This window comes from Dipodomys ordii, unplaced genomic scaffold (genome assembly GCF_000151885.1).
Source record: "Dipodomys ordii isolate 6190 unplaced genomic scaffold, Dord_2.0 Scaffold11, whole genome shotgun sequence".
Classification (NCBI taxonomy): domain Eukaryota; kingdom Metazoa; phylum Chordata; class Mammalia; order Rodentia; family Heteromyidae; genus Dipodomys; species Dipodomys ordii.
The window spans coordinates 4,267,689-4,294,822 of NW_012267227.1; the positions used below are offsets into that span (position 1 = coordinate 4,267,689).

At 43.2% G+C, this 27,134-nt stretch overlaps 1 protein-coding gene across 1 annotated transcript in view; it reads right to left on the reverse strand.

The window, feature by feature from the left end:
* Tln2 (talin 2) overlaps positions 1-27,134 on the reverse strand; it is a 139,592-nt gene that overhangs the window by 87,566 nt on the left and 24,892 nt on the right. Inside the window, exons 13-22 of the mRNA XM_013009931.1 lie at positions 26,593-26,706; positions 23,040-23,148; positions 21,834-22,042; positions 21,224-21,322; positions 16,187-16,354; positions 14,065-14,359; positions 10,344-10,510; positions 6,574-6,702; positions 4,788-4,901; positions 3,097-3,210 (exon numbers count right to left, since the gene is read on the reverse strand). Of these exons, the coding sequence (XP_012865385.1) occupies positions 3,097-3,210; positions 4,788-4,901; positions 6,574-6,702; positions 10,344-10,510; positions 14,065-14,359; positions 16,187-16,354; positions 21,224-21,322; positions 21,834-22,042; positions 23,040-23,148; positions 26,593-26,706 (1,518 nt within the window). The remainder of the gene's footprint in view (positions 1-3,096; positions 3,211-4,787; positions 4,902-6,573; positions 6,703-10,343; positions 10,511-14,064; positions 14,360-16,186; positions 16,355-21,223; positions 21,323-21,833; positions 22,043-23,039; positions 23,149-26,592; positions 26,707-27,134) is intronic.

Genomic DNA, 27,134 nt, shown 5'->3' on the forward strand with positions numbered 1-27,134 from the left:
CACTTGCCTTGCATGCATGAGGCCTTGGGTTTGATTCCTCAGCACCACATAAGCAGAAAAAGCTGGAAGTGGTGCTGTGGCTCAAAGTGGTAGAGCGCTAGCCTTGAGCTGAAGAGCTGAGGGACAGTGCCCAGGCTCAGAGTTCTGGCCCCACGACTGGCAAAAAAAAAACAAAGAAAAAAAAGAAAATAGCCAGGTACTGGGGCTTGAAGGCAACCTGGACAAAAAAAAAAAAAAAAAACTAAAAGACTTTCTGTTTAAAATAACTAGTAAAAGGCTGGGGTGGAGGTATGTATCAAGTGATAGTATGTCAGGCAGGCAAACAAGCAGAGTGAGCTTAAGTTCAAGGAAAAACAAAGAAAATGATTTCACATTTCAGAAACTAGAATAATGTTACCAGGTGTGGACATCTGTGTATGAAAATTAAGAGCATATTATTTGTTTTGTCTCACATATTGTTTTGATCAGCCATATGGTATCTGATTACATGTACCTGTTAACATTCCTCAACTCCCCACCCCTACCTACCTCATAGTTGGGTACACATCCGTTTTTCTGAAGTATAATAATAATGATAAATGCATAGCTAAATTTTTGTGTACATTGATAATTTTCTCCGTGTAATTATTTGTGTGGGGGCATGCACGTGCTGGTTCTAGGGCTTGAACTTAGAGCCTAGGCAGTGACCTTGAGCTTTCTTTTCTTTTCTTTTTGTCGGTCGTGGGGCTTGAACTCTGGGCCTGCGCGCTGTCCCTCAGCTCTTCAGCTCAAGGCAAGCGCTCTACCACTTCAGCTACAGTGCCACTTCAGGTTTTCGAGTGGTTTACTGGAGATAAGAGTTTCACAGACTTTCCTGCCCGGGCTGGCTTTGAACCACGATCCTCAGATCTCAGCCTCCTGAGTAGCTAGGATTACAGGTGTGAGCCACCGGCGTCGGGCTACCCTGAACTTTCTTGCTCAGAGTCATAGCTCCACTGCTGGCATTTTGGTGATTAATTGGAGACAAGTGTCTCACAGATCTTCTTTCCAGGGTTGGTTTTGAATCGTGATTCTCAGATCTCAGCCTCTTGAGTGGCTAGGATTACAGGCCTGAGCCAATGGTGTCCAGCTTCTCATGTAAAAATGTAAAAGTAGAATTTCTGGATCACAAAGCAGACATACTTTTAAAGCTTTAAATATGTATGTTATAAAAACTGCTCTTTGAAAAGTTGTAAGAAAGTAAATGGCTGGATTATAAGTATTAAGAGCAAGAGTTAATATTTTTAATATTTAAAAAAAAGAATTAAAATAATAAAAACCAACATGAGTAGAATAACAAAAAGAATGAATAACAAAAAACGACCAACAGAACCATATGAAATATGTTGAACATTATAAAGATCCAGGAAATACAAAATCCAACACAAAATATTCCATAGTGAAAACTGGGAAAAACATGTTTTTTTAAAGCACTCAAAAGACATATGAAAAATATGCTTTGTTTCTGGCTAGTTGTAAATTTAGATGCAATCAGCCTTCCGGAAGGACAATACTAGGACATATTTGAAGAAAGTTTAAAATACATATACTAATGAGGGAAGTAGCTGAGGGGTAGAACACTTGACCAGAATGTTCAAGGTCCTGGAAGTTCCATCTCCTGTGCTAAGCTTTTCGATCTCTTGCCATTTATTTTAACCTTGACATTTCTTGCAAAGACCTACATGTCCATGGCAGCAAAGTCAAAATTACAGAGAAAAAGGAAAAACAAAGCCAAGGCCAGACTAAAAGCAGGAAGATGTCTACACTGATTTGTCTAGACACCCTACAGCCTTGCTGGGTTTGGGAAGAAGCACAATGAACAGAGAAGTACCAGCTAGGAATGGTGGCACATGCTTATAACCCCAGATACTCAAGAGGTACAAGCAGGAGGATTCTGAGCTTGAGCCCCTACCTCCAACCCCAGGCAAAGTTACCAAGTCTTGATAATTGGGGGGCATAACTCAAGTGGGAGAGTGTTTGGCTAACAAACATGAGGAGGCCCTGGGTTCAATTCCCAGTACTGCAAGAAAACAAAGAAAAGAAAGAAAGAGAGGGAGAGAATGGGGGAAGAGAGAGAGAAAGAGAGGGAGAGGGAGAAGGAGAGAATAAGAAAATGAGAGAGCATGAGAGGGGAAGAGAGAGAGAGGTCTTATTCAAATCTTAAGTTCCAATGTACCAAAGGAAAAAAATGAGCTGATTATAATCGTCTTTGTAGAAATTTACCCTAGGGTAGTAGGAGCTTAAGAGGGGAACACAGGTTTGAACATCTAATGATGATCACTTTACAGGTTGCTTTATGATGGTTGAAAAGTTAAAATTCTGTTTGTCCCATGATACATACAGAATAACAGCATCATCGTAGATTACTGAAAATCATAAATGCCAATGTTATTTTAAAAACAACCTAGGGGTTTCTATACAATGAATACCAACTGAAAAAGATTATATACATATACTGATGTATGTTTGTGTGTATACACAGTGAAAAATAAGGAAACATATCAAATTTCCATGTTTATCTCTTTCATGTTTATCAAGTGCAATAGCACTTGAACTTAACTGGCAAGTAGGGGAGCAACTCCTCATCCTTGTTCTAGACATGAGTGGAGAAAAATGCTGATAAAGCAGAGCCTTTGACTCAAAGAATGTGAACCTTCCCCAAAACTTATTGTTTTCACTATCCTTACTATTCAATTTTCCTGAAAATAAATCTGCCCCTTAGCCCACAAAAGGACAATAATGCTGTCCAGCTGCCCAAGTGCACAAGAATCAGTCACAAACACATGATCACTGTGTTTTCTGTCTGTGAAAGACAGCCTTAAAAGCACTCTAGAAACTAGAAAACATAAAGCAATATCTAGCTCTGGGCTTCTCATCTCACCTTGCAACTTAGGATGCCTTTTCAAGAGATACCTCTGAGAAAGAAAAATGGAAGGGCAGGCCATCTCCATAGAGCAATTTGTCTACACGAGCATTTTGCATAGCTCAACCAAACTTCATTCTCCTCAGACTGGACACACAACCAGGCCCTGCCAGTCAGGGGTTCTGGGTAAGACCTGTGGTGCCCATGTGTGTTACCTGGAGGAAGTTCTGGCTGGAGATAATGAGAGCCAGCTGGGCACTGAGGTCTTCCGCTTGAGCCTGGCTCCCTCTCACCCCTTGTACCAGCTGGGGGATGTGATCAGCCACAGCCTACAGGAAACAAGGAGACAGGTACTGAGCACAGACAATGCATTGGTAGCAGGCTTCAGGTCCTAGCACCATTACTGTCATTGCTGATGAAGGTGCCCGGTGCATGATGGTACAAATCTGTATTCCCACCTCTGTGGGAGGCAGAGAAGAATTGCAGTCTGAAGTTGACTCTGGCAAAAGTGTGAGACCCTATCTGAAAAATAGACTAAAACACAAAAGAACTAGGGGGGAGTGGCTCAAGAGGTAGAGTATCCATTTAGTTCTGAGTACTGCCAAAAAAATAGAGAATTAAAAAAAAAAGATAACAGTGCCTAGTGCATCCTGGCCTGCTGGTATATCTCCCCCCCCCAATCCACTTTAGTAAGGGTTAAAAATACTTCCATGGAAATGTCCCCTGACCCTTTCCTGGACTGCTGCTTACAGTAATTTGCTCTACTTGGCCCTGTTCACCTGAACCTCATTAACAGCACACCTCTCACTTCCTGGCAGTGACACTCAGATACCTAGTATCTTTAGTATCTTTGCAGAAGAGGGATGGAAGGCTCACGGTGGATCATGTCCCTGGATACAGGCGTCATGCTCTCTCTGAGAAGGGGAAAGACTATTTTCCTACTCCTTTCTAGTAGCTGAATTGAGGCCCAAACAGGAAAGAATACCGTACAGCGAAGGTTCTTACTCTCAGCAAGACCTTTTCCTTCCATAAGCTGCCACGCACTAGAGGCTCAGGAACCAGTCAAAGCCAGGACAAGATGGGGCAGTGGGGATGGGATGGGGAGCGAGGCCACAGGGGAGTGTCTTCCAAAAAGACACTCTCTTCCTCCCAGAGGACATCTCAGTCCTCCACTTGGAAGCAGGACCACAGAGCTCAAGGTGATCCCCCACTCCAAAGCAGGACAGTGACACCTTTCATGCATGAGTCATTAGAGGAGATTTGAAGGAGAGGAGCAGCTAGCTCTCCTTACCCAGGTCCAATCACATGCCTGTCATAGGCCCAGTTGATATACCTATACTTTCAGTATATCTCTAGCCAGAGATACTGCCCTAGCAGGCAAGGGCTCTGAAAGTAAAGGTTGTGACTGGCATCATGCACAGGTCTCTCAGAACAGTCAAATCCCTGGGCTCAAAGAGAGGGCGACAGAGGTGTTTGTAGGAAGCTGTTTCAACGAAGCATGGATGTCTGGGTCTTGGGATATGGACAAATGGACAATAACAGTAAAACCCAAAGCACAAGGTCAGAGGGGCAATAAATTCTCCAGGTAGAATTAGGAGAACGCAGGAAATTCACCTGCTAGAACTAATCTTTCCAAAAGAGAGAAGTAAATGCTTCCCTTACTATTTCAGAGTCTTCAAGGACTCCTCATTGGTTCGCTCTGATTAAAACCTCCTAGAAAGAAGGAGGACAAGGGGAAGACAATGACTTCATAGACTTAGCAGACAAAACCCAGACCTGGAATTGGAGCTGGAAGAAACTGTATTAGAAGCCCTTAAGACCTGTCTTAACTCAATTACAGACATATGGCCTGCTAATGCTATCAGCCATCTACAGGTGACCAGCATTTTGTGTGTGGCAACCTCACCTTGCAGCTCTGGACTAGCTGCTGCTGGGCTGCAGGGTTCTTGTTGGAAACAGCAGCATTCTGGGAGGCCGCAATGGTCTGGGTGGCTGCAGCTGCAGCCTGCTTGGCAGCAACCTAGAGAGGAAAGGAGACAGGTAAGTCCTAAAAAGGCAAATACATATACATGCATGCAAGCCACAGGGCTGGGGTGTTGGGTGTCCATTGAACAGATGATTCTATATATTTTTTTAAGTTGGCCATGGGGCTTGAAGTCAGGGCCTGGGCTCTGTCCCTGAGCTTTTTCCACAAGGCTAATACAACACCACTGTGAGCCACAGCTCTACTTCTGGTTTTCTGGTGGTTAATTGGAGATAAAGAGTCTCATGGACTTTCCTGCTCAGGCTGGCTTTGATACATGAGCCTCAGCTCTCAGCCTCCTCAGTAGCTAAGATTATAGGCAGGAGCCACTGTCACCTAGCTGGATTCCAATTCCTTCAAAAAATTTTTTTCTTTGTGTATACCAATACTGGGGCTTGAACTTAAGACCTGGGTACTATTCCTTAGCTTTCCCACTCCAAGCTGGATCTTTACCACTTGAGCCACAGCTCTACTTCTGGCTTTTTTTTTTTGCTGGTTAATTGGAGATTTTAGTCTTATGGACTTTCCTACCTCAGGCCAGCTTCAAATTGTGCTCCTCAGATTTCAGCTTCCTGAGTAATTAGGATTATAAGAGTGAGCCCCCAGCACCCAGCCTCTACCTTCAAAAGGCAGTAATGGTTTGGTCTGGCCTGGCCCTGGCTACCTTGCTTGGGTTTTTTTTTTTTTTTCCCACAATGCCTGCCCAGAGGCTTGGTTCAGACATGCTGAGACTGTCCCCTTGGGGTACATAATTGGGTTCATTCTCTCTTCTCCTTCAAAGAGCATCGAGGTCAATTTTCTTCCAGGACACAGCAGACTGCACAAGGATGAATGCCCGTGCAGACAGGCAGTTAACCCAGCCTCCATTCCCTCACATTTTAGAGTTGAGTCCCCTGTGAATGTTCGCAAAAGCAAATATTTATTTACACAGTGTGTGCCTATTGCTAGTTTCAACTCTGGTCAGAATAAATATTCTGAAAATACCAAAAGTAGTTCATCTCACTCTCTTCCATACTCCTCTACTGAATCATGCTTCCTATCCTATCTTCCACAGACCGTATTTTCTACAGGAGCCCTAGGGAAAAAAAAGTCAGAGCTGCTGACAAAATAGAAAATGTTTTCAGTACACGTCCTTTTTGAATGTGTACATCCTAAAATGCAAAAGAATTAAAAAGAAAATAAGGAAATCTCAGTTTCTCCTTAAAAAAAAAAAGCTTGTGTTAATTAGCTTTTGTCTGAATGTTTTTGTACTGTCCTAGGGCTTGAACTCAGGGCCTGGGCACTGTCCCTGAGCTTTTTGTACAAAAATCCAGTGCTCTATCACTTGAGCCATACCTCCACTTCATGGTTGGTAGTTTATTGGAGATAAGCATCTCACAGACTTTCCTGCCTGGGCTGGCTTTGAACTGAGATTCTCAAATCTCAGCCTCCTCAGGAGCTAGGATTATAGACATGAGCAATGGGTGCCAGCAAGATGTTAGCTTCTGGAGAACCACAAACTGAAGCCATTTTTCAAATTGTGTAAATACTTCTAAAGTACCTAAGCCAACCATCAAGGATATTGATTTTTATTTAGCTTTTTTTATATGGGCATTATTTTAAAAAAATGCAAGTAACTCTTTGCAATCTAAAATGGGAATCTGAGAAGCTAGTAAGTCTCTTTCCTGACCTCCAGCCGGTTGACAATTTTTTTCTTAATTGCGTTCTGGGCGGCAGCATTTGTTGCTACCCGGAGACCTTCTGCAGCTTCTCTCAGCCTCTGCTGCTGGTCTTCATTCTCTGGGTTAGCTGCAGCCCCCTGCAAAGGTAAAAATGAAGATTTCAAATGGTCCAGAGGCAGCATGTCCCACTCACTGAACGCATGACTTTAATGTTACTTTTTCCTGGATGGTAAAGCAATACTGAAAACAATATCTTCATGGCAAAGATGTTCTCCTCAGAGCAAAAATCAGGGGCTGATATCTAGCTAAATGGTATCTGGCTCATGGTAATAATTAAACACTATTGATCACTCAGTCACCGACACAAATCACCCTGAACCCAGATACCAGGGTCTTAACAGACATGAAGATATTACATATCATCCCATTAATAATACAGATTTTATGTTTCTATGTATCAGCTCAAAAGAAATTCAATGCCAGTAAAAAGAAATCCATTTTACTCCTACCAAGTTTGTATTTATTTATTTTATTCTATTAGTGTGTGTGTGTGTGTGCGTGTATGTGTGTGTATGTGGCGTATATGTGTGCCATTCTTGGAGCTTCAAATCAGGTCCTTGTGTTCTCACTTAGCTTTTTCACTTAAGGCTGGTGATCTACAACTTAGTCATAACTCCACTTCCCTGAGTTTATTTTTATTTATATATTTTTCTGTCCTAATGCTGGGGTTTGACTTTAGAGCCTGGGCACTGTCCCTAAGCTTCTTTTGCTCAAGGCTAGCACTCTACCACTTGAGGCACAGTTTCACTTCTGGCCTTTTCTGAGTAGCTTATTGGAGATAAAGGATTTATGGATTTTCTCCCAAGGCTGACTTCAAACCGCGATCCTCAGATCTTAGCCTCTAGAATAGCTATGATTCCAAGTATGAGATACCGGCTCCTAGCACCTGAGTTTATTTTTACACAGGATATAACAGGGCCTGGAATTTCTGCTATTAGTATGGACAGCTGTCCCAGCATCATTTATTTTGTACAGAAGGGTAACTATGGTTGGCAACCACTTTCTATCAATTGAGAAGTTTATTTTTTAATGCTTTGAACACAAAGAAATGACAAATGGTCTGGAGGAGTGGGGTATGATTTTTAAAAAAATATTTTAATTATATATATACATATATATACATATATATTTGTCCAGTCGTGGGCCTGAACTCTGGGCCTGGGCACTGTCCCTTAGCTCTTCAGCTCAAGGCTAGCGCTCTACCACTTGAGCCACAGCACCACTTCTGGCTTTTTCTGCTTATGTGGTGCTGAGGAATCAACCCCAGGGTTTCATGCATGCAAGGCAAGTGCTCTACCACTGAGCCACCTTCCCAGCCCCAGGGGTATATCTTATTACACAGTGTATACAGGCATTCAAATATCATACACGTGTAAGTATGTACCAAGTTGAAATTTTCACTTAAAAAGTATAAACATGTTGGCATCAGTGGCTCACGCCTGTAATTCTAGCTACTCAGGAGGCTGAGATCTGTGGATCACAGTTCAAAGCCAGCCCACACAGGAAAGTCTGTGAAACACTTATATCCAAATTAACAACCAAAAAGCTGGAAGTGGAGCTATAGGTCAAGCAGTAGAATGCTGGCCTTGTGCAAAAGAAGTTCAGGGACAGTGCCTAGTCCCTGAATTCAGGCCTTAAGACTGGCATGCGTGCACGCACACGCACGCGCGCGCGCGCACAAACACACACACACACACACACACAAATGGCTGTGCAGATAAATCTCTCCTTTCCCTGTCTCTCTCAGGGAACTAATGATGCACATGTCTTCATGGCATTGTGGAAACATTTTGTTACACAGGTACATATAAAGGTGGAGACTCTAGTAAACGCACAAGGGTTAGGACAGAGGGAGCACCAGGGATGGGGAGGGAAGAAGGGGGGGACTGTGTTCCAAATAGATGGTAAGAGAAGGCTATTAAAGGCTACATGTAGGAATTGCTTTCTTGGAGACTCTGAGTTGGAGGGTAGAACATCTCTCTTCCCTACGTCCCTTCTCCAAAGACTCAATCCCTCATAAGAGCAAGAAAGGTTCAATGTATGTCACAACATACTTAAAATGAATTTACAAGTTTAGTTGCCACAAGTCTATTCCAACAGAGCCAGGGAGATAGGATACAATGTGGATATGTATCATGAATCTTATATTCATAGAGATTCTTTAAATATGTTATTGCAGGGACTAAAAGTAGAAGGTGATTTTTACACTCTTTTCAATCCGTATCTGTATTTTCTATTAATGGCAGAAGATATGTTTATATAGAAGCACAGAGAAATATGGGCTGATCCATTCAAGAGTCCTTACTAGAGACAGGCTAGCACATTCCTTAGAGATCGAAGCATGATCTTGAGCTGGAAATGAGAGAAATGCATTTTGCTTTTTTGGTTGTCATGGAGCTTGAACTCTGGGCCTGGGTCCCTGAGCTCTTCAGCTCAAGCCACAGTGCCACTTTGGAGATACGAGGAGGTAACATTGCTCAGTAGGAAATATACTCATTACCCTACTGTAACCCCTCTGTACAGTATTTTTAAAACTATATATATATATATATATATATATATATATATATCTCACTGGCTTAAAGCCAGGCATCCCCATGCTATGTCTGTAATCCTAGGTACTCAGAAGGCTGAGATCTGAGGATTGTGGTTCGAAGTTAGCCCAAGTAGGGCTAACTATCTCCAATTAGCAACCAAAAAGTCACAGTGGATCTATGGTTCAAGTGGTAGAACACTAGCCTTGAGCCAAAATAGCTCAGGCACAGTGCCCAGGTCCTGATTTCAAGCCCTAAAATGAACAGAGAGAGAGAGAGAGAGAGAGAGAGAGAGAGAGAGAGAGGGAGGAGAAACACTGACATTTAGAAACACCAGTTCTAACATGTACAATACTTATTCTTTTTTTCCCCCTGCCAATACTGGGTTGGCAATATGAACTCAGGGCCTTGTACTTGCTTGCTTGGGTTGGCACCCTACCACTTGGGCCATGCCCTCAGCCTTGTTTTGTGCTGGTTATTTTGAAGGTAGACGGTTACTGACTTTCTGCCTGGGCTGGCTTCAAACCAAGATCTTTCAGATTTGACCCTCTTGAGCAGCTAGGATTACAGGCATGAGCCTCTTACACCCAGCTGCCAAAATGTAACTCTTAGCTCAAAGCTTCATACAAGGTGAGCATCCTTAGTCCGGAAATCTGAAATCCAAAATGTCCCCAAAGTCTGAAACTCTTTGAGAGCCAATACGCTGCTTAGAAGATGAACCTCAGATTTCTGGATGAGGGATGCTCAACCAGTGAAGTCTTTGTAAATATCTCCAAATCCAAAAAGCTCTGAGATCTGAAACATTTTTGGTCCCATGTATTTTAGGTAAAAGATCACTGACCTATTATAATGTTGAAAATTGCTGCTAGCATGTAAGGAACAGGGATAAGGCAATAACTAAAACCATGATAGGAGTTAAGAAGTCAAGTGGAGGGTAAGGTCACACTGAGGCTGGAGAAAGAGAAGTTGTAGGTGTTTCGCTGTCTGCTGCTGGGTGAACATCTCTGCCTCCACTGAAGAGTATCTTCTACATGTCCAACGATCTACTTTGCTACCTGCCTTAGGTCAAATGTTCCAGAGCCATACATGTTTCAGCAAAAAGTCTCTCTGACTATCCTCCTCCTTGATCTTGCCTTCCAAATCCTTACACTTAGTCAAGTTCTTTGGAAAACCCAGTGCAATACCTTCGCAGCTTCTACCATGCGAGCAGTGGAGTCTGCCAGGAGCTTTGCTGCTGCCAGGAGCTTCTTCGAATTCTCCATGTCGATTTCTGCTTCTGCATCGGACCTCATGGCATTGACGAGATCAGAAGTGGCCTGGGCTAGGACCCGGGCCTGGCGTACCATTTCACCTAGAGGATGAGACAGAGGATACAGGCTGTTTGTCTGCCTTCCAAAGTGGACACAAGTCTCACCAACAGGTAAGGTTGTTCCTTTACCTCTCAGGCAAGGAGGATAGAAGGAAGAGAATCTCTAGGATCTACTTCTAAAAATGCACTTCATTCTTTTTTTTTTCTAGTCCTGGGATTTGAACTCAGGGCCTGGATGCTGTTTCTGAGCTTCTTTTGTTCGATGCTAGCACAATCCCACTTGAGCCACAGCTCTGGCTTTCTGGTAGTTAACTGGAGAGAAAAGTCTCATGGGCTTTTCTGCCCCTGCTGGCCTTGGACTGTGATTCTCAGATCTTAGCCTCCAAAGCAGAGCAATGCACTTCTAAGCAAATCACACTCAGAGCTGAAAATTCCCTGTGTTGCCTGGACCCCACCTCCCATTTAAGTACATTTAAGTCCAATCTGTGTCTATGAGGAACAGACATGATGATACAAGTAACCAGAGAGAAGCATCTTCTAAAGAGAAGGCAAGGAGCAAATTACAAGGGTTTACTTTTAGTAAGTACTTATTTAGGAAATGGTTTATCTCACTTTTTTATACAAAAGCCCCTATAATAAACTCTTTGAGCAATGTACATAGGGTAAATTTAGCTTTAAATTTTGGGATTTGCATGCTATCATCCAACAAATGAGTAATACCACACCATCTACTTTGTGCCATGAGTTCTCACTGAGAAGAATATGGACTCCGGGTTCAGGCTAAGGTGCAAAGGAGATTCTCAGCCCATGCTTTCTCACAACATCTCCCTGGCTCTCCTCCTTTTTTTTTTTTAGGAGTAGTTTGGATTTTTGCCTTATGTGCCTGCGATTTTATTTTTACTGAAATTAGGAGATTGTTATCAATCATCATTAAAAAAATAAAACACCCTGCTGCCAATAGCTCACAACTGTAATCCTAGCTACTCAGGAGTCTGAGATCTGAGGACTGAGGTTCAAAGCCAGCCCGGGCAGGAAATTCCATGAGACCAATTAACCACCAGAAAATTAGAAGTAGAGCCGTGGTTTAAAGTTGGTAGAGTGTTACCTTGAACAGAACAGGAACAGTGCTGAGGCCCTGAGTTCAAGCCCCATGACCAAAATAAATAAAAAAAAATAAACGAATAAATAAAACTACTCCCTGTCAAGGACTTATTCTTCTTGCAAAGGTTCTTTGACAAGAATACTGCAAAGCTGTAATATTAAGGGGAAAGAAAAAACTTTGATCAATGGGTTGATTGATTAATTGTGTTACTGGGGTTTGAACTCAGCCAGGTACTCTCCCACTTAAGCCATACTTCCAGTCATGTTTTGCTTCATTTGTTGTTGTTGTTGTTGTTTATAGATCTTGTACTTTTTGCCTGGTTTGGCCTTGAACCATGTTCCTCTTATCTATACCACCCAAGCAGTTCTGATGATAGGAAGGAGACCCTGTGCCCTGTGAAAAAAAGTCTTTTATACACATAAAAGTATGCTGAATTCAGTGCTGGGTCTAAGTTAGATTCTAGGACAGTAAAAAGACATGAATGGAAAAACTAGTGAAATGCAAACACTGTCTATAGTAAATAGTAACATACCAAAGCCTACCTCCTACTTTTAACAAATGTACCATGAATGAGTGAAGCTGTTTGAAATAGAGGAAACACAAAGCTCTGGGGGGAACTCTGTTACCACTGCATTGTTTGGTAAACCTGGAAGTATTAAGAAAAATAAAAGATTTGTGCAAACACCAAAATAGAAAAAAAAAACCCACAAGATCTAATTCTACAGAGAGTCCTATTTTGTTAAATTATTTAAAAAGAATGCAGAAGAACTTAAGGTAATTTTCTTATCTTTTCAAGAATACTACTGTGGTATCACTTTTGTAAAGGCCAAACAAATTTGAAAACCAGCTAAGTGTCTATTAAATGGTAAGTGGTAGCTGTGTACTGGTTGCAATCCTAGCTATTCAGGAGACTGAGCTCTGAGGACAGTGGTTCAAAGTCAGCCCAGGCAGGTAAATTTGTGAGACTCTTATCTCTATTTAACCATCTAAAAGCCAGAAGTGGAGCTGTGGCTCAAGTGGTATAGCACCAGTTTAGAGAGAAAAAGCTCAGGATGGCAGCCAGGCCTTAAGTTCAAACCCTAGGACTGGTATAAATACACAAAAAAGAAGGTAACTGGGCCTGGGAATGAATGTATTTGCTAGCAGGGAGGAAGAGATCCAAAGAATCATGGGTTGAACACAGCCTGGGAGAAATGTTAATAGAAAATAGTATTTATAATACAATTCTATTCAGATTAACAGTATGAAAACCTCCTTATCTCATACACAACTGTGGGAAGGTCAGGATATTGGGGTAAATGAGTAGATTTGAACTTCCCTTGTGGCAGTTGGGGAAACGATGATATGTCAACTCTGTCCTCTTGCAGCCATTTTATAACATATATACCTTATAACATGTTGCATACCATAAATATATAAGATGAGTAAGTGGGCTGGGCACCGATGGCTCATGCTTGTAATACTAGCTACTCAGGAGGCTGAGATCTGAGGACTGAAGTTCAAAGCCAACCCAGGCAGGAACATGTGACATTTTTTTTTAAATCTTCAACTATCCAACAGAAAGCTATCAGTGGTAAATATCAGCCTTGAGCAAAAAAGCTAAGTGAAAGTGCAAGGTCTTGAGTTCAAACTCCAGTACCAACATACACATTTAAAACAGAAGATAAAAATCAGTAAGTGGTTGATTCTTGGGACCTAGAGGGCAGTGACAGGCTGAGTCTAGGGTTGAAAAACTGTACTGTTTAAGTTTAAATGTACATAGTACTCACAGTACAGTCCATTATGATGCTCTGTCTGCATCTCCCCAGTACAGGCTTAGTCTAGGTGTTCCCCTTGCTTCTTCCTGTTCCTCTGACCACCTTGATATTTTCCCCTGTGTCCCTATGTGGCATGCCATGACCCCCTCTGGGCAACCTGTAAGTAGGATAAACTTCTTTGTGTGTGTGTGTGTGTTGGTTGTGGGGCTTGAACTCAGGGCCTGGGTGCTGGCCCCAAGTGCCTTTGCTCAAGGCTAGTACTCTACCATTTTGAGCCACAGCTCAACTTCCAGTGTTTGAAGTGTTAATTGGAGATAAGAATCTCACGGATTTTCTTGCCCAGGCTGACTTTGAACCACAACCCTCAGATCTCAGCCTTCTGAGTAGCTAGGATTGCAGGTGTGAGCTACCAGCACCTGGCTGAGGAGAAACGTCTTTATTCCAAAGCTTGTTCCTGTTTCTTTTGGTGGCTATTTTGACTTTACAATATTGCATCCAACAAGAGTGATTTTTAGAACAAAAGAGGTTTACTGTGAATCTCCACGCTAATAAAAAACCCAGTTCAAGTCTAAGGTGTGAGTTAGGACTCCCGTGTCTTTTTCTGAGCCTCAGTGGGAGACTTGGACCAAGGCTGATAAGAACTTGTCTTCACCAGTTACCCTGGTGAACTTTGCTTTTCCTCATCGCCATGCTGGACCCCCCCAAACTCATCTGCTCCCCACACCCAGGTGTCTCACCTGCATCGCCCATGGAGCTGAAGATGCTTTCAGTGACACACATGATCGTGTCAGTGGCCTGGTCGTAGCGGCCAATGGGCTCTCCTCGGCTGGCGAATTGGCGCACATGCTGCAGGAGGTCGTGCAGGGCCTGGCTGACCACGCTGGCGGCAGCACTGACCTGCTTCAGGAGCTCACTGTCCCCAGTGGCCGCCTGGCAGGCCCGAACACAGTTCTCCACCGATCGGTCCACCAGCTTGCCTGCCTCGATCAGCTGCTCCTGGCACACTGGGGAGCTGATGGTTGGGCTCACGACCTGAGCAAAACAGAAATAAGGCTTGGCTGCTGCTGGTGATGTCTAGTCCCCAGTACACCCTCTATCTCCCTTAAGCCCTGGGTCTTGGTTCCTCAGAGTGTCAAGAATGCACCCAAACTACTGCTATGGCTCTTCACATTGCACTGATAGCTTTATGAGTTTAGATGTCCTGACAATTTACATCCACAGAGAAGTTTCTGAAAGCTCCTTCCTCTTAGGATCTCTGCAGTGAGTCTTGTAGGCTCACTATCTGAAAGACTTTCATTTGTTTTAGCACCTGGCCCACTGCTATAAGGTACTTTAAGAACCAGGGGGAGGGGCTGGGAAGGTAGCTCAGTGGTAGAGTGCTTGCCTTGCATGCCTGAGGCCCTGGGTTCGATTCCCCAGCACCACATAAGCAAAAAGAAAAAAAGCCAGAAGTGGTGCTGTAGCTCAAGTGGTAGAGCGCTAGCCTTGAGCTGAAGAGCTGAGGGACAGAGCTCAGGCCCAGAGTTCAGGCCCCACGACTGGACCCCCCAGCCCCCCCCCAAAAAAAAAGAACCAGGGGAATCACATGACCTTTCTGAGGATTTTGGCAGAGTGGTCATAGCAGGCAGGAGAGAGACCATGGAGGTCACCTTCAATTGCAATTGCATATCCTACCAAGGACAGGAAAAAATGACATATTGGGCAGCTCACAGGTCAATGCAGCATGAGACAGCATGAAGCCCAGAAATGGATTTTTTTTTCTTTTTTTGCCAGTCCTGGGGCTTGAACTCAGGGCCTGGGCACTGAGCTTCTTTTGCTCAAGGCTAACACTCTAACACTTGAGCCACAGCACCACTTCTAGCCTTTTCTGTTTACGTGGTACTGAGGGATCAAATCCAGAGCTTTGTGCATGCTAGGCAAGCACTCTACCACATTCGCAGCCCACAACCCATGTTTTGGGAAGACAGGAGTAATGGAGTGGAAAGGGCACCTGGGGCCACGCAGACCTGAGGTATCACCACAGTTCTGACACTTATTCTTTCTGTGATCACTAGCTCCTTACTAACATCTGACAGTCTCAGGTTGCTTGTCAGTAAATGAACGAAGGATGCTGGAGCTCTTGCAGGGCTGCTGGAATTGCTGACAGGGTGATGTATGACACAAAGTGGGCCTATCTTAGAATAATTCACACCCTTGCTTGGGCACTGCAGGGTGGGAAGAACTCCCCAAGAAGCTCTGGATTATGTTTTTGAGCCTGTTTATAATGCTGTACCATACAATGCAAAGACTTAATTCTATGTACTGCAAATACAATGCATGGAGATGTCCAGAGGGGTGAAAATGATTTGCATATAAAAATGACTGAGAGCCAGGCACTGGTGGCTTACATCTATCATCCTACCTACTCAAGAGGCTTAGGTCTGAGGATTGTGGTTCAAAGCTAGTCAGGGCAGAAAAGTCTATGGGATTCTTATTTTCTAGTTAACCCACAAAATGCTCTATTACAGGTGTGGCTCGAATGGTGAAATGCCAGCCATGAGCAAAAAGGTGAGAGGAAAAGTGCCGGACCCTGAGTACAAGCCCAGATATCAACACACAAACACACTTGCACACAAATGTACACCACCCACATGCACAACATCTCCCTACACACATGCATACACACACACACACACACACACACAAATAGACGTAAGAAAAGAAACCAACTTCCCAAGGACTTGGGCAAAGAGTAAATGATAAAATCAGGATTAGGCAGCTTATGCCCAAATCCTATCATGTCACCTGAAAGAAGACACTCTAAAACTCTTTGTGCACATTCTGCCCCAGAAGGAAGGATCAAGATGACAGCTGGCTTACCTTGGCACATGCCACAAGCTGGGATGTGGAAAGGGCACACTGAGTAGCAGCTGCGATCACCCTGTTCTGTAGGACGGTATCTTCTGCCACTTGGGCAACATTCTTTGCCTTTAACACCAACATGGCGGCTGCATTGGCAACAGCTTTGGCCAAACTCATTAAAACATCCTAAGAAAAAGAGATCAAAGACCAATTCATTTTTGTAATCAGATCCAACAGCTTAAAAATATGACTTAGTATCCACCTAGACAGCTTATTAAAATTCTATCCTTTCCCACAGTATTTTAGATTTTTTTTTCATTTATTTTTGACAAGTCAACTTATCCCATCCTTAAAAGCAATAGGGAAGCCAGGTGCAGGTGGCTCACACCTGTAATCCTAGCTACTCAGGAGGCTGAGATCTGAGGACTGCGGTTCAAAGCCAACCTGGGCAGGAAAGTCTGTGAGACTCTTTTCTCCAATAAACTACTCAGACAAAGTCAGAAGTGGTTCTGTGTGGCTCAAGTGATAAAGCACTAGCCTTGAACAAAAAGAAGCTCAGGGGGAGAGCCCAAGCCCAGAGTTCAGGCCCCAGGTCTGGCAAAAAGAGGCTTGCATCCTAGTAACACAGTTTCTTCCTACATCCATTAAGATGCATAGGTTTAAATCTAAAATAGGATCATTTGAGGGAAGGACATTTATTTTAACCACTGATATACATTTATATCCTTAGTCACACTGAGTCTTGAGCACATCTCTCTAGGTGATTGATGCAGTGAGTCAGGAGATACTGAAAATATATTCAGATGGCACAAACACCATGTGCTAGAGGCAGGCTATAATTCATAGCCTCCAAATCATCATGCCCCAGTGTAAGCTGAAGATTTATTTATCTTTTGGGTTTCTAGTTTGCACAGGAATCCAAGTTATCATCCAAAAGTCAACCACAGCTCTGCCTCTAGGGGGCAGTGTTTGATATGCACAAATAGCTGGCATATATATATATATATATATATATATATATATATATATATATATATATATATATATATATAAAATGGAGAGCCAAGAAATGCCCTGAGCATAAGTTGTTTTCAGCCTTGGTCTCCTTCTAGATAGGGATTAAATTCCTATGGAAAGTGGAAAGAGAAGCCATAAATAAAAACTAGTGGCAAGATTCTCTGATGGAAGATGCTCAGGCACTGGTCATTTAGAGCTAAGTTCATGCTTCAACTCAATAAATCTTATGCTCTCTATCAGATCTGGCCTACCAGATAGATTGTCACCCCTGGGCTTGACCTGAAGAATAACTGTGGATACATTTCATTCACTTCTTTGCTTTTTATGTGGCAAGTCATTTATTTGATTGAGAAATAACTTTGCAAATATATGAGGCATTGTTATTTTGAGTAAACATGTCAAGGCTTCCCCTGGACCCTCCCCAAGGAAATATAGTCAGAAGTCTTATTAATTCCTCAGCTAATATAAAGTGCTTTTGGTTTGAAATGAAAGGGCACTCACAGAGTCTTTACAATGATATAGTTGATGAGAAACTATATTGGGAAGAGGGTTTGGGCTGGACAATTTTACACAGTTAAAAGACTGTGTAAAGCAGGATACCCTGAAACTCATATGAATAGACCAGCAAAGCTGGTTGTAAAATGGACACAAACCAGGTGGTCTTAGAAGAACAGTTTCATCCAGTCTGTGATGGCCCCTGGGTATTCAAGGGAAATGCCTGTGAGTCTGAAAGTGAAGGAGCTGGCTACTTGTTTGTCACATCACTTTTAGGAGCTGCTCCTAATGCAGCCAGCTTATGGTTCTTGGACATCAATTTTAAAGTTCAATGTAAACAGCCTGAGTGTCAAAAATTACTAAAAAGCTTTTTAAAACATCACTTCCCAGAGCAGGTCAGATTATCCTTTCTCTTACAGATGAATCCATCTTTTCAAAGAAGAATTAGGATTTCGTCAAGTAGAGAAGATTGTTCTAAAGGGCTTTGTTAGAATCTTTTAAAGAAATCCCATTCCTCTTATTAATTTTATCCAAAACAAATACAGTTGGAAAAAAAGAATGTGATAGGACAACTATAGTTGCTGACAAGGCCTTTGTCAAACTTTTCAACAAGACTACTATTATGTAGCTCATGTAAAATAAACCCTTGTTAACTCTGGGAGAACACACAGTACATTGAAAACCCAAAGAAAGTCTATGATGGGATCTCAAGACTCAAGACTTTGAAAAACAGCTCAAGAAATTGAACATCACTAAGTCAGGGGCTTTGCATGCCTGGCATAGGCTGAGACTTACCTTACCATGCTGGCCCTTAAAAGATTTACTTTAGGAGACTTCTTTAAGGTGTTGGCTCCTACCCTAGAGACCTCACACTAACAAACATCCAAGTCACTCCGAATCTGACGGCTCCCTAAGCAAGTCTGAACAGAAACCAACCTCAGGAAGCAAGAGTTTGCATTTGAACACAATGAAAGCAATGGGTAAAAGAAAATAAAAGCCCAAAGCTTTAACAAAAATAAAAGGATGCATGGAGTATCTTAGGAAAGAGTCATGATTCAACCATATTGAATACTTTGGGGAAGGCATTATTTCTAAGCATTTTGAGATAATTTAGTCTATTTAAACAGTAGCAAAATCTTAGATGCCGAAGTCTAAGAAGGCACCTGACCATCAAGAATTACCTGCACTAGGAAGCTGTGTGCTGCTGCCTTACACCTGTAATCCTAGCTGCTCAGGAGGCTGAGATTTGAGGATCATGACTGGAGCCAGATGGGACAGAAAAGTGCATGAAGTTCTTATCGACAATCAACCAGCAAAAAGCCAGAAGTGGAGCTGTGGCTCAAGTGGTAGAACACCAGCTTTGCATGAAAAACTCAAGTGAGAATGTGAAGTCCTGAGTTCAAGCCTCACAAAAACAAAATTGCCACCCATTTAGCAAGAAAACAGAGGTCGGGCAAACAGAGGTCATTGCCACAGGAAGTAGACAAAGACAACATAAACAAAAATGCAGGAATAAAACATATTTAGAGTGTCAGGTAGTTAATCAAGTCATGCTATTTTCCTGAATTTGGTGATATTTGAGGTCATAGTTCCTTATACATTTGAGACATCTTGAGATTTTCTTGTAGATGAACATTTTGCTATCTAGTTACATGTTGCATCAAAAATTAATAATCTGGTAAAAAAAATACAATGAGGGGCTGGGAAGGTGGCTCAGTGGTAGAGCGCTTGCCTTGCATGCCTGAGGCCCTGGGTTCAATTCCTCAGCACCACATAAGCAAAAAAAGAAAAAAGCCGGAAGTGGCGCTGTGGCTTAAGTGGTAGAACGCTAGCCTTGAGCTGAAGAGCCAAGGGACAGCGCCCAGGCCCAGAGTTCAGGCCCCACGACCGGAACCAAAAAAAAAAAAAATATACAATGAAGACTAATGGCATTCTGTCATTTTCCCAAAACACATAACTAGACAGATTTGGTAAAGGACATTTTCCAGGGAGACTACTAGGGATGGATTTATGTAATTAAAGCCAAACTGCGGATTTAGGAAAAGTAGGAAAGTAAGCTGCACTGGTGCACAAATATGTGAGAAATGCTCATGAGGGCCTCTGAACCTTCTCTGTGCAGTTGGGGAGGGAGCAGACAAGTTGAGATCTTGTCTGAGCTGCTGTGGGGTCTCTGGCAGTGTCTCAGGCCAGCTGCCCACAGTGGCAACAGCTGCTGTTCACCAGGGGGAATAAACAACACATGTCCCCAGTGCTGAAAACTCGGGATCACAGGAAGACTTCCGCACACTGTGATTTTGGACAAGGCACAGGAAATAGAGCCACCTTGAATACAAAGGAGAGTGCACACTGTTGTGTGTATACGGGAGTGTACAGGCGAACATGGAATGCACACATTTTCACGCTTGCATGTGAACTCAAGAATGCTGGAGAGATAGCTCAAGAGGTGGAGTGCTGCTTTGCAAAGGTGAGCCCCGAGTTCAAACACCAGTGCCATCAAGATAAGGTAAAACAAACAAAAAAATCCCTGGTGACTATGCTGACCAAAGAGACTTGTTTGGTGTAGTTACTGGCCCAGTGAACTTCTCAGTTAAGGATTACTATGTGATTGTTTTCAAACTACTTAGTCATTACTTTGGAATCCTGTGATGACATAGATTTCAGTTTGTCTTCAATCAGGTTTATTTAAATTAATTAAATTTTTTTTTCTTTGGTGGGAGTGGGAATTGAACTTAGGGCCTTGTGCTTACAAGGTAGGTACTTGACCCCTTGAGCCATACCTCTAGCTCTTTAAACTAGTTTGCAAAGTGTCATTCATTGTTTCTTTTTTTTCTAACAATGTAATAGTTTATACACACACACTAACAACAACAACAAAACCCATGAAAATACAAACTAAAAAGGAAAGACGGTATCATTACAAAGTGCTTTCCAAGAGGAACTAAGACTGACAGGAGTTGAAAATTCTAGAGGAACAAATACAAGGTAGTTCATGTCTATTTTCTCTACTTTGGTATTTAAGAACATGCAGAAAATTGAGAAGCCATCCACAAGGCTAAATATGTGCTTTACATAGTTGGTGAAATGAGATTTTTCCAATGAGAAACTTTTATTTTATTTATTTTCCTTCTTTCTTTCCTTTTTTTTTTTTTGTTGTCAGTCATGGTGCTTGAACTCAGAGGCTGGGTGCTATCCTTGAGGATAGTACTCTACCACTTTGAGCCATACCTCCACTTCTTCTTTTCTAGGGTTAATTGGAGATCAAGAAAGTCCATGAGGGACTTTCCTGCTTGGGCTGGCTTTGAACCATGATTCTCAGATTGCAGCCTCCTGAGTAGCTAGGATTTCAGGTGTGAGCCAACGGTGCTGGCTAAGAATCTTTTAAATAAACACAAAAAAACCTCTTTTCCCAAATGATACCACCAACCCTTCTTCTTGACAGCTCAGGGAAGACTGGGTTTTCTTTCCATTACATGCTACCTGCTCAGGTCTGAACCATCACTTAGCTTCTTTTCCAAGACTGAGAAGCAGCTACGAGTATCTTACTTGGAATCGCTCATCAGTCTCATTCTCTCCGATCTGTCTCAGAAGATCTCCACTGGCTTGGCCAATGCTTCCAGCAGCTGTCAGGACGGTCTGCCGAGGCTAGGAACGATAAACACGCTTTAGTTGGAAAGAAGATGCATTTTCCCTACAGTGTCATCAGATATGACGGTGCAGACAGGACTCAACACTGGACTGGCTTCTTTCAGACATTATTGGCAACCTTGGGTTGTTTGCCAGGTTGGAGATATAAACATCCTGGTGAAACTTGTACACAGAAACACCTGGTATCCCATAAGCCAGTAAGAGGTGGGTAGGATTTTAAAATGCCCAAAGATGAGCCTCATACAACTAGTATGGAGTTGGCATGTGCTATATAAAACTTAGGGTATAAACGGTATCCCTTTTAAATGGATGCTAGTCATATGTGTTAAGTTCCTAGAATTGCAGGCATGAACGTACTTCCCATGAGGGAAGGGCTTCAAACTAAGACCTCAATCCACTCTAAAAGCAGAAGGATGACAAGTAGCTCAGAAAGTCCAAGTTTCATGGTACCCAAGGGATGGCAGCTCTCTCCTTGGCATCCGAGTGACTGCTTATCCAGGGTGCTCACCTCCCCAGAAGTAGGCTGCACAGCTTTCAGCAAGTCAGACACTGCTCCAGCGAGGGTCCGAGCGGCTCTGAGCAAGTCCTCCCCGCTGCCCACCTCATCATCCATGAGGGCTGCCAGCAGCTTCACGCCCTTGGACATCTCCGTCAGGTTGGAAGAGATCGTGGTGATGGCACAGCCCACAGCTGTGTAGTCTGTGTCAGCAGGGTCACCTGGAACAGAGAGGGACCATCACCGTCACACGAGAGGGGTGAAAAATGAGGATGAGGTAGGCCTCGCTTGGCAGGAGGTAAGTAGTGCTAGGGAGAAATCTTCAAACCCCTACCCACACTGACAGGAGCTCCTTCCCCACCATCCTGCAGGAGGCAGACAGAAACAGCCTGGAAGGATTAGTGAGATGCTCAGCTCTCACCCTGTCTCCATGGAGACCTCAATACGGTCCTTTTATCTGGAGGCTTCCTATACTGAGGTATGGAGCGAGGCTCCTTGAGAATTCCACAGGAAGTCTCAGCATCTCCTGGCCTTCTTCCTCAAGTCCTATCAGGAGTTCAGGGCTGCATATGGCTTCCTGAGCCACTTGTACAATGCAGGATGGAGCCAAACTACCTTGCAACTCTCACTTGACTGCACACAAAGCTAGGAGTCATGCTAAGTCAGGAGACTACTGCTGGACACACCAGATGAAGAGGTGGCCAGCAGATCTGTCCATTCAAGACCATTTTCAGACTGGGTAGGCACCTCAAAGGGAGAACGTGGGACCGACAGATTTTTGAAGTACTTAGGGCCATGCGCTCAGCCTTCTTGCTCATAGCTGGTGCTCTACCACTTGAGTCATACTTCCAGTCTGGCTTTTTGCTGATTAGTGGAGATAGAGACTTAGTGGACTTTTCTGCCTGAGATGGCTTCAAACTATGATCTACCAGATTTTAGCCTCCTGAGTAACTAGGATTAGAGGCATGAGGCACCAGTGCCTGGCTAATGTGTTTTTTTTTTTTTTCTTTTTCATGATGATGTATGTTCTCCAGAGAAACAATGAGATATTCCTTACATTTCTCCTGGATCATTGGGAAAAAATGTCTAGAGCAGTCTATGTGTCTAAAAATAGAATATCCTCTCAGAATATAAAAATCTGTTGTTTCAATCAAAGAATATTTTTTTTTTTCTTTTGGCCCCAAACCACAAGACACTACAAATCACCCAGAAACTTACCAGCCGTTAGGTTAACGACTGAAGCCGTTCCAGCTGTAATCGCATCAACTTGAGAATGGATTTCGTGTTTGGATTCATCCACTTTGTTCTGAACCCACACCCTAGATGCCTGCAAAGCCAGACAACAGCAGGACACAATCACAGCACAGAATTACCCAGGAGACCAGAGAAGTCACATCATAAAAAAAAAAAAAAAAAAAAAAAGACCAGCATTTTGGCTACCCTCTCTTTCCTGAGCCAGCACTGAATGGGCCCTGGAACCATCTTAAAGCAATATTCATAATAGGTCTCTTTCTTGTTCAGAGATGCAGAATGGATTATAAATCCTTTCTGGGTCTTGAACGAGGTTTTGTTGTTGCTGTCTGAAGTTTTAAAATTTTAGGGAAGAAGTTCTACATGGATTCATGTAGGTAACTTCATTTGAAAAAGAGAAAAAAAAAGTCTTCTAGTAACACTGCACATTTACACAAATGTCTGTTGGTGATTTTCACCTTGCTTTTTCAGGAGCAAGCTGAGAATTAGGGTATTTCAGCTCACAAGGACTAACTGTCATCTCAGGAAGTCTCTCTCTCTTTCTCTCTCTCTCTCTCTCTGTTAGTACTGGAGCTTGAACTCCGGGCCTTGCACTCTTGGTTGGCTTTTTTTTTTTTCTTCCCCTACTCAAGGCTGGCAATCTACCATTTGAGTCACACATCTACTTTTTGCTGGTTAATCAGAGATAAGAATCTCCTGAATTGGGGGCTGGGAAGGTAGCTCAGTGGTAGAGTGCTTGCCTTGCATGCCTGAGGCCCTGGGTTCGATTCCTCAGCACCACGAAAGCAAAAAGAAAAAAGCCGGAAGTGGTGCTGTGGCTCAAGTGGTAGAGCGCTAGCCTTGAGCTGAAGAGCTAAGGGACAATGCCCAGGCCCAGAGTTCAGGCCCCACAACTGGACCCCCCCCCCAAAAAAAAAAAGGAATCTCCTGAATTTATCTGACCAAGATAGCTTTTAATTGTGAGCTGTGGATCTTTGTCTCCTGAGTAGCTAGGATTACAGGCATGAGTCATTGGCTCTTAGCTAAAGAAGTATCTCTCTCTCTCTCTTTTTTCTTTTTGGTTGGTTGTAGGACCTGAACTCTGGGCCTGGGTGCTGTCCCTCAGCTCTTCAGCTCAAGGCTAGTGCTCTACCACTTGAGCCACAGCACCACTTCCGGCTTTTTCTGTGTGTGTGGTGCTCAGGAATTGAACTCAGGGCCTCATGCATGCAAGGCAAGTATTCTACCACGGAGCCACTTTCCCAGCTCAGAAGTATCTCTTTTTGATATAAACTGTCAAAAACAGATTTGTCTTTGATAAGCAAATGCTACTTCTTGTAGATGTGAGGCCACTCGTAGAAAGACTGAGAGGGTGGGCCAAGACCTCTGCTCTGAATCCAGTTTCACCCTAATATGTGATAGGATCTTTGGCAAATACCTACATCCTATGCCTTCTAGTGTAGGAATTTAAGTTAGCTTTTTGTCAGTCTTAGGACTTGAACTCTGGGCCTGGGTGCTGTCCCTCAGCTTTTCAGCTCAAGGCAAGCACTCTACCACTTTAGCCACATCGCCACTTCCACTGGAGATGACTTTCCTGTCCGGGTTGGTTTTGAACTGCGATCCTCAGCCTCCTGAGTAGTTAGGATTACAGGGGTGAGCCACTAGCGCCCAGTCAAATTTAACAGTTTTTAAATAAAACTATCAGTTCTTATTGGAATTTTTAAGTAGCAGCAAGTCTCTACTTTCTGGCATTTAAGGACTTACCTAACAACTGATCACTTACATTGATAATGCTGAATCTGTTGGTAAAACAATGATCGATTTCTAAAATGTCCCCCAAATATTAATCCAAGAAGGCAGGTGTCCAACACTAATAGTACTATATTGAATTCTAAACCTTTGAAACATGGTGAGGCAGGAAAGTTCTGTTTCAATATTTTAAAGCCCTGACATTGTTCTGGAAATGGGAGTTCGCCACTGATGATCACTTATTGCTTGACTTGGGAGGAGCAGTGACCCCCAGACATGGAACACAAACCAAAAACAGCCTTCAGAAATGACATGGAAGGCAGCAATCCTGGCTAGACAAGATGAAGCGGCAGATGAAGCTACAGCTTGGTTCTGGTCCCTTTCATGGCATTAGTCTGTCCTACAGCAGAGGTTTTCTACCTGACAGCCTATTAGAATCACTTAGGGATAATGATTTAAAAAAAAAAAAAGCACCCACCCACCCTGACATAGACTTATGTGGCCTGAGCTAGGATTTAAGGCTTTGTTTGTAAAGCTCCTCAGGTGATCCTAGTGGGCGAAGCCAGGAGGAAAAGAAGATGCTAGCCAGTGTTGCTGAAACTTCAGTGTGCTGAAGTTTCTCTCGGATCGTTAGTACTGAGGACAGAGCAGCTGGGGACCTGGCTGAGATGCAGACTGACTTAGTGGGTTGGCAGGTCTGTGAGGTGGTACGTCTCCCAAGACCCTGGGTATTGCTGCTGGCTGGAGTGGGGACTTCCACCTGTTAGCTACAGGAGTTAGTTAGCTACAGGAAGGGCTTCCCACCTGCTGCAAGGCTTATAATCCTGTGGTAAGCCAGGAGTTCCCAAAACGTGGGAACTCATGCAGCTCAGCAGCATCAACATCACCTGGGAACTCCTTGGAAATGTATTCTTAACACCCCTTCTAGACCTACTGCGTCAGAAAACATGGGTCTACAGACATATGTGTATATATATATATATACACACACATACATATATATGTATACATATACATCCATATATATGTATACATATATATATATGTATATATGTAATTTTTTCCTTCCCCTTCTAGTCCTGGGGCTTGAACTCAGGGCCTGTGTGCTGTCCTTAAGCTTTTTTTGATTAGTACTCTATACACTTGAGCCACAGCTCTACTTGTGTCTTTTTGATGGTTCATTAGAAATAAGGGTCTCATGAACAGGGTTGGCTTCGAACCATTATCTTCAGATCTCAGCCTTTTGAGTAGCTAGGATTACAGGCATGAGCTACTGGCACGTGGCCCAGCAATGTGGTTTTTTCTTTTTCTTTTCCTACAAACTCTTCAAGGGATTCTAATGTGTGCTAAAGTCTGAACCATTAGTAATAATAAAAATAAAAGCAGTGAATACTTATTGACCTCTTCCTATAGGATAGGTGCAGTGCTAGGAAGCAGATACTCATGTCTTCATAACAGCCCTATTAACAGCTGACAGAGTAGAGGTTAGAGAGAGGAATCTGCCCAGATTCACATAGCTAGTGAACAGGGGAGATGGGATCAGAACTCAGAGCTCCTGACTCTCAAATTCAAGTTCTCAGTCCAGTGATGCTGGCAACAGCCAGTAGTGGCAATGGTTCTCTTCCGTTAGTGCAACTGAGAGACAAAGACTTAACCTCTTGGGAAACACACGGTTGTCCTCATTGCCTAGCTGGAAATAGATATTCATCTAGCCGAATCCAGACAGCGCATGTGTAATCATGCTTCCTACTCAAACAGAGATTCAGAACGGAAACTACAGATCAACATTTACCATATCCTGGCCGAGGGGTGGCAGCGAGTCGAGCTCACTGAGATCATCGTGGACCTGTTGGACGGCGTGCATGCTGGTGTTGATGGTCCCCATGAGGGCCTGCTGGGCTGAGGTCTGCAAAGGCAGAGGCGTGTGAGGCAGTTAGCACATTCCCGGGACTGACAGACACATGTAAAAACTCCAGGCAGAACAAGAGCAAAAGTGAACCTGGAGCTCAGCCAAGGGCACAGCTCAGGAAGCACCTGACCTAGCTCTCCATTTTAATCCGGGGCCAGAAATAGTAGAGTATATTAATAGACTTCCAAAAAAAAAATGAAGGTGATTGCTATAGAGGCATTATAATCAGAAGAGCGTGGAGAGCTTAATTAGCTGACAAGAAGGTTGACAGAGAGTGGTTGGAGGGGAACTAAGGAGGGCTCTCTGATCATTAGTACCGAGGACAAAAGATCTCACGCACAGAAAACATGGGTGTTAAGCAAGGATATTTCTCTATCAGTACTGAAGGGTTCCACCCACCTTTAGCGTCAAAACATGCTTTCCCA